The sequence below is a fragment of the Petaurus breviceps genome, unplaced genomic scaffold (genome assembly GCF_028583685.1).
Source record: "Petaurus breviceps papuanus isolate PSGF00001 unplaced genomic scaffold, PetGlider_PUasm1.0 90639, whole genome shotgun sequence".
NCBI classification, from domain to species: Eukaryota; Metazoa; Chordata; class Mammalia; order Diprotodontia; family Petauridae; genus Petaurus; species Petaurus breviceps.
Window position 1 is genome coordinate 7,573,302 of NW_027187296.1, and position 11,080 is coordinate 7,584,381.

The 11,080-nt window shown below is 41.7% G+C and overlaps 1 protein-coding gene across 3 annotated transcripts in view; it reads left to right on the forward strand.

Moving 5' to 3' along the window:
• ART1 (ADP-ribosyltransferase 1) overlaps positions 1–7,652 on the forward strand; it is a 20,188-nt gene extending 12,536 nt beyond the window's left edge. For all 3 annotated transcript variants that reach the window (XM_069064718.1, XM_069064717.1, XM_069064716.1), the window contains one exon: positions 1,569–7,652. In XM_069064718.1, the coding sequence (XP_068920819.1) occupies positions 1,569–1,672 (104 nt within the window). In that variant the 3' untranslated portion in view covers positions 1,673–7,652. The remainder of the gene's footprint in view (positions 1–1,568) is intronic.
• Positions 7,653–11,080: the final 3,428 nt, after the last annotated feature.

Here is an 11,080-nt window from a genome sequence, read left to right on the forward strand (position 1 = left end):
AGCTGCATCCAATCAGAGCTGCAGCAGTCATCCTGTTCTTCCCCAGTGATTTGCTTGCTGGCGCCATTTGAGAGCAGTGCCCCGGAGGAGAGCTGAGGCAGGACAACATAAACCCTCCCCTGAAAATAAGCCCTCTGGTGTTTTTCTTTCCAAAAAAAATAATAAGACAGTGTCTTATTGGGGAAACACGGGTAAAAGTTCCAAGATTTTCTATGAAGGGGATTTGCATTCTGATCACACCGCAGGGACCCTAGCCCTTTCTAGTTTGTAAAAATCTTTCGCCTCACATTCTCCTTTGATGTACACATCCTTGAGATACGCAGGGAAAATATTATTACACATCTCTTTTCTATAGAGAAGGAAGCTGATGCCCAGAACGAGCAGTGACATGCCCAGTGAGCTAGGGATAGAGTCGAATTTGTGTGCAGGTCTTGGGGTGCCTCAGGCCATGACACTTTTCTTTGCTGGCTCCCTCTTTTTTAATGCCTTACCCCAAAGCAAGCACAGATGAATGGTGGATTGGGGGGGTATTGTGACAGACCAGCTGGGGAATTAGTCCAGATTAGTGACAGTGCTGAGCACCACCTTCCCTCATCTCAGGTGTCCTTGTAGGCTGGGAAGACCAAGGGGAAGGAAAATGCATCTCAGGACAGATTAGGAAGGTGAGACCCTGTGAGGTGAGGACAGAATTGCCTCAGGTAACACATTGAATCACTTAATGGTAGAATCCAGACTTAGAATCAGGGGTGAAGGAAGGAGCTGGTTGTCTCTGGATGTTGTGGGATCTTTCTATATACAGCACTGTATCTCTGGCTCCCTTCTTATCCTGCACAGGCATCTCCCACTCCTTAGCGGAAGGATGACAGACCCTGGTGAAGGCAGGGGTCTGGAAATGGGGATTTTAAATGCCTCAACTTTGGAGGGAAGCTGGGAGTGTCAGTTCCTCTGTCTCCACCTATCTCATTTTTTTTCTTAATCTATCTCCGTCTCTGCATCTATCTCTTTCCCTTTCTTATTCTATCTGTCTCTGCTATGTCTTCCTCTCCATCTCATTTTGCTTTTTTATCTCTGTCTCTGTCCATCTCTATCCCGTCCTTCCTTTCTTCCTCTCTCTTTCTCTCTCTCTCTCTTTCTCTTTGTCTCTCTCCCCTCCATCCATCCATCTCTGTCTCATTTTGTCAATCTCTCCCTCTTTATGTCTTCCTCCATCTTTTCTCTCTGTTTCTCTTTCTGTCTCTCTTTTTGTTGGCATGTTTTTATCTGTCTTTTTTTCCCATCTAACTCTGTATGTCCCATTCCTGTTTCTGTCTCACTTGGTCTCTCACTCTCTCCATGTCTCCCTTTTTCTTTCTTCTGTTTCACTCTCTGCCCTGATCTCTCTGTTTTCTTCTCTGTTTCTCCCTCTTTGTGTATCTATCTTACATTCTGTTCCTCTTTTTCTCTATGCCTCTATGTCCCTGTCTGTCTCCATTCTCTTTGTGCTTCTTTCTCTTTGTGTTTCTATATCTTCTCTCTTCTTACCTCTGTGTCTTCTTTCCTCACTGTGTCCCTGGTCTTTCTCTTGGCAGCAGCGGTAATGAGGATGGAGCCCTTCTCCCCATCCCAGCAGCCCCTGCCTCTGCTCTGGCTCCTGACAATGCTGATCTCTCTCAACCCCCCAAGTCTCCTCTGACTACTGCCTAGCCTCACTCGGTTCAGAGTACCTGAGCTCCATGCATACATGACAGATGTGTGTGAGTCAAGACAGAGCTGAAAGATGGACCTGGCCCGGTATCTTGGCACCTCAGTACAGAGCAGTGGTAGAGACTGAAATAGCCATAAAAGGTCAAAATTTTGGGAGGCTGGATTGAGCCAATCAATACTTCTGTATTTGGCCCCAACACCGACTCATCACAGGACCCAGAAGGTTGGAGACCACAATCAGCTGGAGCTTCCCCATCCTACAGCTAGCAAATTCCCATCTGCTGCTCCCGTACTCCCTCCGATGCTGAAGTGAAAAGCCCTTGCTTTGTTTCTCTGTTCATGATCTCATACCTGTGCACAGTAGTGCAACACCCTTCCCCCTTCCCAGCCTCCCCTGCTCTCCTCTGGAATCCTCACTGTATCATTAACAAACTCCCCTTTATCCTAAATCTTTTCTCTCATACTCTACCTCCTTGAGCTAAGGGAAATCTGGCTCTATTTGGAAGACACTATACCCCCAGATAACCTCCCTACTCCACTTACCTCACTCCCATTGCTAGTTGTTCCTTCTCTTACGTCACCGGGGGACATTGAGTCAAGAGAAGGAGCTGACTTACATACTCCTTGCTCCCCACTATCACTTCTAGATTTCTGTTATTGTCATTCAGGAACAGCTCCTCCTCTGAGGCTCATCCCATTGATCTGTATCACCCAGCTCTTTGATACTCTCTCCTTATTCCCTCAAGGACTCGAATATCCACCTTCACATTTTCCTCTTCATTCCTGCCCTGCTTTCATAGCTGGGGCCTCCCAGTTCTTCAAACTTCCTGACTCCCCATCACCTGCATCTTCAGTCCACTTCAGCCACACACAGAAGATGACCCACACCTTAGCTTTCACCATCACCCAAAAATTATTCCACTTCTATGATCTTGAAGAATGAAATGCCCCTCTGAAAACAATATTCTAGCCTTCTTTCTCTGTCTCACTTATGAACCTCTTCTTTGTCCTCACCTGAATCTTTAGTTGCTCAGTCCCTCCAATTTGTCCCCTGACTGGGGCTCAGTCCTTCCCCAGCCTTGACCCTATATGTAACCCAGAGAGGTCTGGGAGCTCGTAGATCCTGCTAACAGAGGAGACACACTATCTTCCATTTGAATCCACTGTCCTCTTGTCTTTTTGTTGCTTGCTCATGTCCTTTTTTTTCATAGTGACCTTATTTTTTTTAACTTAAATTTATCTATTTACTTTTAATTTACAACATTCAGTTCCACAATCCCTTGAGTTCCAAATTTTCTCCCTCTCCCTCTCCCTCTTCTCCCCCTCCCCACCATGGCGGCATGCAGTCAAATATAGGATCTACAAATACCTTCACATTAAACATTAGTCAAGTTATAAAGAAGGATTATAACCAATGGAGTGAACAATGAGAAAGAAGAAACAAAACAAAAAGAGAGAGAGCAAGTACTTTACTTCAATCAACATTCAGACTCCGTAGTTCTTTCTCTGGATGTGGGTATCTGTTTCCATCCTGAGTCTTTTGGAGTTGTCTTATAACCTCGAATTGCTGAGAGGAGCCCGTCTATCAAAGTTAGTCATCACACATACGATGTGTCTGTAGTTGTGTACAAAGTTCTACTGGTTCTGCTCTTCTCACTCAGCATCAGTTTATAGAAGTCTCTCCAAGTTATTATGAAGTCCATCTGCTCCTCATTTTTTACAGCACAATAGTATTACATTACATTCATATACCACAACTTGTTTAGCCACTCCCCAATCAAGGGCATCCCCTTGATTTCCAATTCTTCTCCACCACAAAAAGAGTTGCTATAAATGTTTTTGTACATACGGGTCCTTTTCCCACTTCTATGATCTCTTTGGGATACAGCCCTAGAAGTGGTATTGCTGGGCCAAAGGGTATGCACTTATTTATAGACCTTTGGGCATAGTTCCAGATTGCTCTCCAGAATGGTTGAATCAGTTCACAACTCCCCCCACAATGTATTAGTGTTTCAATTTTTCCACATCCTCTCCAGCATTTATCATTTTCATGTTTTATCATCTTAGCCAATCTGACAGGTGAGGTGTGGTACCTCAGAGTTGTTTTGATTTGCATTTCTATAATCATAGTGATTTAGAGCATTTTTTCATATGCTTGTAGATAACTTTAATTTCTTCCTCTGAAAACTGCCTGATCATATCCTTTCACCATTTATCAATTGGGGAATGATTTGTATCTTACAGATTTGATTCATTTCTCTGTATATTTTAGAAATGAAGCCTTTATCAGAGACACTGGTTGCAAAAATTCTTTCCCAGTTTCCCACTTCCCTCTTAATCTTGGTTATATTGGCTTTGTTTGTACAGAAATTTTTCAATTTAATGTAATCAAAATTATCCATCTTGCATTTTATAATGCTCTCTAACTCTTGTTTGGTCATAAAATCTTTCCTTCTCCATAAATATGACAGATAAACTATTCCTTGCTTTGCCAGATTGCTTACAGTATCAGCCTTTATACCTAGATCGTGCACCCATTTAGACTTTATTTTGGTATATGGTGTTAGATAATGGTCCATGCCCAGTTTCTGCCATATTATTTTCCAGTTTTCCCAGCAGATTTTGTCAGATAGTGAGTTCTTATCCCCAAAACTGGGGTCTTTGGGTTTATCAAACAATAGATTGCTATAGTCATTGACTGTTGTGTCTCATGTACCTAATCTATTCCACTGATCCACTACTCTATTCCTCAGCCAATGCCAAGTAGTTCTGATGACTGTTGTTTTATAATACAGATTAAAATCTGGTATGGCCACCTTCTCTAGCATTTCTTCCCATTAATTCTCTTGATATTGCTCATGTCCTTCTGATCTTGAACTCTGGATCACCACTACCACCACTGAATTTTTATGTGATCCAACTCCTAAGTTGCTGAAAGCCACTGGAAAAAAGCCAATTTGGTCCATCACAAATTCATGCTATCTCATCTTAGCTGGGCTCCTACTAGTGCATGGAAATCCTTTTATTCTTCCATATTCCTCATCATTATTCCTTATTTTATTCTTCTCTGAGACACTTCACATATTAGCTATTCTAAATCTTTTCCTCTTTTTTAAAGCTTTCAGTGGTACCTTTTTCCTCATTCACTCACAGCAGACAATCTTATCTCCTTTACTGATGCAACAACCCCACCTCCCTCTCCCAGTCCTAACAGGGCTGGGGTTCCTGCTCTCTCCCTTTCTACCAAAGGCCCCCTCTCAGCTCTGGATCCATGCACTCAGGTGGGATTCAATCCTGAAAGAGCCTGACCAACAGAGTCAGAGATCATCTCTTGACCCTCCCACTCTAGAGTTCCAGGAAAAATCACTTAAAGCCTAGATTTTTCTCATTTCTAGTGTCTCCCCAAAAGGGAAGACTAGAAAGATCCTCAATGTACAATGTAAATCAGGCACAGGACTGCTATTTATTTCCTCCACACAAAAGAAATTCTTAATACAAGAAACAGGCACATATTTGACAAGATTTAAACAAGCAGCAAAAATAGTCTCTCATTGAGCCTAGTGCTTAAAACTTCAAAACATGAAGTATTTTGTAGGATTCTTGAATCAGCATTTCACCATCACTTCAGCTCTGTAATGTCCAAACAAATGTCTGGTCCATGTCTTTTTGCAAGCTAAGTGGATTGGACCCACCTTCCTGCTGCTGATCATCCTCTTCAAGAAGTATTGGTGAGGTTGTTGGTGATTCCTCCTTTGACTGAGGACCCAGGAGCTCCTAACTTCTTGAACTTCCAAGGCTTCTTCCAAGGCTGGAAATGTCCATCCTGGGATTTCCTTTAAGATACCTATACTCAAGAAATAAAACAGAAATGCCAGCCCAAGACATTTCACCAACACAACTCATACCATCCTCCATGTATTTCCACTAGTTGACATGTTTCAGAGGTAAAGGAAGGGAAAGCTCTTTCAACTGCTACAAAAAGAGGCTCTATGGATCCTGATATGATCAACAGATAAGAAGAGAGAGAATGAAAGTGAGAGAGGATGAGAGAAGGAGGGAGGAAGGGGAGAGAAAGGGAGAAAGAACAGAAATAGTTCCTTTAAGGTCCATTGAGTGGGTCATTCCTCCCGACCTAAAAACCAATCCCCCCAACAGTACCCTGACACACCTTCCCCTACTTTAGCTGCCATGCGGTGTAAAGATCAAGGAACAACTCAAGCTTTGCTTTATTGTCCCAAAATGGCAAGCCCTTCCCAGTGTTGAGCCACATGTTTCTCTGGAGGGGCCCAGGGTGCAGGTTCACCATTCCATGACATGTTTTAGCCAGAGCATAGCAGGGATCCTACTATTCACATCTCATTACAAGGAGAAAAAAGACCATCTTTCATGAGCATTCTCATCTCCATTACTTCTTGCTCAGAGTTCTTCTATATTATCAGTCATCCTTGTGAAGCTAATTCCTTTACTGGTGCCTTTTGTTCCATCTCTCCCCAATTCTTCCAGGTGATCATCATTCCTTTTCTTTTTCTCTTCTCATCTTTAACCTTTCTCTAACTTTTGGTTACTTTCTTGATGTCTAAAAACACATCCAGCTGTCTCCTAAGCTTTAAAATCTTAAATGACTCTATCATCCTCTCGTTACATTCCTTTCTCTCCCACCCCCACCCTCCACCTCTCTCCCAAACTCCCGAAAAGAATACTAATAAAAGTTGTCAATATTCATTGACTCCACTTACTTATCCCTCATTCACTTCTTACTTTCTTGGAATCTGATTTCTGTCCCTTCTAGTCTTGAACTTCCTCTAGCTTTTGATACTGTTGACCACGTCCTTTTCCTTGATACCCTCCTTCTCTAGGTTTTCCTGTCACTATTATTCCCTTGTCCTCCTCATAGCTGCTGATCACTCCTTCTTAGTCTCTTTCGGAATTATCATCCACTTCCTACCTTCCAATTGTGGTGCAATTCCCTCCCTTCTCTCATCACGATATCCTTAGATCCTATGGGTTCAAATGTTCTGTGTACCAATGACTCCCAAAATGATATACTCAGCCCTAATCTCTCACTTAGACTACAGTCCCGCAGACTATAAGAACTTTGTTTGCCAGGGGGATATTTCTAGCTAAGTTATCTCTGCCTCAAACTCAACATGTCCAAATGGAATTCATCTTTCCTCCCCTCATTCAAATTTCCCTTTTTGTCGTAATAAGACCATCCTCCTGATCACCCAGGTTTATATTTCAAGTCATCCTTGACTCGTTCCTCTCCCTCACTCCTCATGATCAGTTTGCAAGCGTTCTTGATTCTACTTCATGACATCTCCTGCTTCCATTTCTTCCTTTCTATTTATGTAGCCATCACCTTGATTTAGGTAGGTTCTCATCTCCTCTCTCATAGACCACTGTAATACTCTTGTAATTGCTCACCCTCCTGCCAGCCTCTCTCCTTTCCACTCCTCTCCATACCTGTCATAATAATATTGCTAAGGAACAGACCTGATTGTGCAACTTTGCTGTTCACACAGTAGCTTCTTACAGCCTCTAGAATAAAATGAAAATTTCTTAACTTAGTATTTAAAGCCCTGAACAATCTAATTCCATCCTCGTTATTTTTCCTTCCTGTCATGTTCTAGTTCTAGCTGTTATCTGAAATTGACATTCCATCTCTTGCCTATTGAGTGTTCATATAAGCAATCTGCCACAGCAGAATGTATTCTCTACCTGCCAGAGTCCTTATCTTCCTTCAAGGTCATTCTTGGGTGTCACCTGCTTCCTTTATCTTCTCCTGTCCTTTGTGATATCTCCCTCCTCAAATTACCTTTTTATTTACTCATCTGTATATGTAGTAAATCCCCTAAATAGAAGGCTTCTAGAGGGCAGGAACTGTCTTATTTTTGTCTTTGTGCTTTCAGCCCTAGAAGAGTGTCTTGCATGGAATAGATGCTTAATAAATATTTGCTGAATTGAATTTATATTTGGTATTGATTTTACTTCTCTATACCCCAGACACATAGTAGGGACATAGGTATGACCAAGAATCACCTTTTTTTTTTTTTTGAGCAGATCATAGATTTACAGCCTTTAAAACTGAAGAGGTCTTAAAGTCATCAATCCAAACCATTCCTCTGATAAATGAGTTCCATAGAAGCAAAGAGATTTTCTCAAGGTTCAGCAACAAGTAAGTAGCAGAATTAGGAAACTAGGATTTTAATTCAGATCCTTTAACTCCAAATACATTTCTACCACACTAGATTTTTCTGTTTCCAATTTTGTGAATTTCTACTCTTATACAAATGTACTATGTTCCTCTTGTGATGAATGAAAAGGCATAATTTCTGGGTAACTAATAATCAATTTTATTAATCATGGCTAGCAAATAATTAATAAAATGAAATCAATAACACTCTGTGAAGCCAAAGATGCTGCATGGAGGACACCAAATGCCGAAAAAGCCTTTGAAAAAGGGAGCATACTAAGGATGAAAATCAACTCTGATTGGTTAACAATCAATGAGGGAGTAGACATATGAAGAAGTGGGCAAACAATCTTCAGTTCCTCCTGCTGAGAATGTGACCCAATCTCAGCAGACTCCAGCAATCTGGACAAAAGAATCGATCCTTACCCAGACTACTCTGGCTGGTTTTCCCCTTTATAAGCTGGATCATCCTAAATTCTAACAGAAGACCCCAAGGATAGGTGCTTATTTCCTAAGGGTAAGATCTTGCCTAGACTAGATTCTGTTTGTAAGGTCTTCTAGTTGGGTGAGGTCCCACCTAAGATTGAAAAACCGGTATCCCAAGAATTTGGGCAATTTTAATTATTAGCAATGTCCTTCAGAGGCTGGCTGAATAACCTATGGCTGAATAACATACAGAGGCTGGTTTCTTTTTTTTTTTTTAAAGAAATTGGGGTTAAGTAACTTGCCCAAGGTTACATGGCCAGTTATTTTGTGTGGGTGTTAAGTATCTGAGGCCTGAACCTATCCAGGGTCCTCCAACTCCAGGGCCAGCACTCTTACTTACTGAGACACCTAGATGCCCCAGAGGCTGGTTTCTGAATGAGGAAATAGGCAGGGAAAATCTTCATCTTAATTTAATAACTGGTTATTAATATAAAAATAATAATTTCTCTCATTCTCTTGGGGTCACTTCAATAATGAGGTCATAGGACTCTCCCATACCCACTCATGGAATCTTAGAGGCCATTTAGACCAACTTGTACTTATATAGCAATCCTCTCCACAATATATTTACTTGAAGACTTTTAGTGTGAAGGGAAACTCAAAATTTCCAAACCAATCTGTCCCACTTGGAGATAGTTCTGATCCAGGTAGAGATTGGAGTGAATGGTCTTTGAGGTCCTTTCCAACTCTAAAATGCTGTCATGGTTTATGTTTTTCTTTACCTAAGCCAAAGTCTGCCTCCTTACAATTTTTGCCTTCTATTCTATTAAGTTCTTCTTCTGTCCTAAGCAGAATAAGGGGAATCCACCTTCCACATATAAGGAGTACAGTGATTTAGTTCCTGAAAGGTTGCCAACTTCACCAGCTCTAATAATTTCTTTTCAGCCTGCTCCTCTGGGTTGATTTCCATGTCAACAAGGAGCATTATAGCTTTGAAAACAATCTCTCCTCTCTAGCTCCATGCATCAGTTTTTCAATTTAGTTAAAAGTATTCTCTTCTGGGATAAGTACAAGGGAATCCAGGCTAGCAACCCAAAAATATGATAGACACTAACCCAACTCAATATAAAAGTTTGGAATTAGGGAGTCCAGGAGGGAAAGAGACTTTAAAAGACAGTCCAGAAATGTATAAGGGTTTCTCTAGTTAGCTGGATGGGTGAAGCTGGCTGGGGTTTGCAACAGCTGTGGGAGTTATAAACTAAAGTGCTGGTGGCTCCTCTTCCTGATGGAAAGAAGCCATATTGCAACTGAATATCAGTGGATGGCAGTGTAGTGGCAACCACACTGGCATACCCAGGATGGCTGCTAGCATAGGTTCTTAGATCTGCTTTACTAGGAAAGATAGCTGTTTAAGAGGTCAACAATCTTTTTTAATTGCATTCACTAGTTCAGGGGAAAAGGCAGCACCCTGAACTTCAGAGACAATAAAAGCAGAGAAATAAAGACCAACAGACAGGGCTCTGACTACCTGAATCAACTATACACTTTACATACATTCCTGGATCCAGAGAGCCTTTACATCTGAGCAGTCAGGAAGCTCCGAACATACAGCCACTCAGAATCTCAACCAGGGACTCACAAGATCCTTATCACAAGCAAGACCCCAAAGCAAAATACAAACTCAGAGTATATATATATATATATATATATATATATATACACTTCTCAGAGCATCACAACCCTCTTCACTCAGTGCCTAATTAGAAATTAGCAAAAGGTGTGAAAGCCTTCCTATAAGCAAGTCTCCCCTAAGCAAGCTTCCCTTAATGGGCTCCACATGAGACCTATTAATGGGCAGGGAAGATCTTAAATCCCATCAACATTACTGGCAGTGAAGAGAAGCAGAATCTCCAAAGATCTGGGCAGAGAGTGACCAAAAAAAAAAAAGAAAGAAAGAAAGAAAGAAAGTCATGCACTATATCACCAGAGAGATCATCTGTGATCTCAGTGTTAGAGCCATGAGTTGCCCCACCTACATGTCCTCTACATGTGCCCTTTTATGCATATTCTCTGGACACGTTTATTCCTTTCATGTGTTCCCTCTCACTTACAGAGGTGTCCCCCTGCCATAACCCCCACATGCATGGCAGAATCTTTCTTGTTACTTATTTTGTCATGCCATTCAAAATTGACCTAGTAAAAGAAACATATTGGCAAGACTTGTGAATTATGGTTTTGAGTAGATGTTGACCCACAAAGGGCTTCAAACTTGGGGAAGCTTTCTTGGGGTTCACTTGTGAAGGTAACCTGGAAGTTATGCATAGGACTCAGTTATTGGGTTTGGGAAAGGGAAAGTTTGCTCTCTGAGTGTAAACAAGTTGGGAGTCTGGGTAGGAAAAAACAGGTCAGTTTACAGCAATGATAAACAGGTGAGTGGGTCTGCAAGCTTTAGAAAAAGGTAGCATATTCTCCTACTACTAGGAGACAGGAATGGAAGACGCCTAAGGGAGTTTGAGGCAAATAAGGCAGGGCAGGGACAAAAATGACAGTCTGGGTCTGTGCACAGGGCAACTGGTGAGGAAAACACTACCTCCTGTAAAAGGCAGAGTCAGCTGTAAGGACAGGCCACTGGACAGGATTACGTTGGAGCAATTTAGACAAAAGGATAAAGATACTAAGGAGAATGCAAGAACTATGCCAGTCTAGAGACGAGTCAGAAAACAGGAAAAAAATCTAATTTCCTGAGATCATGGACCATACTCTTTCAGAGAAGTTTGA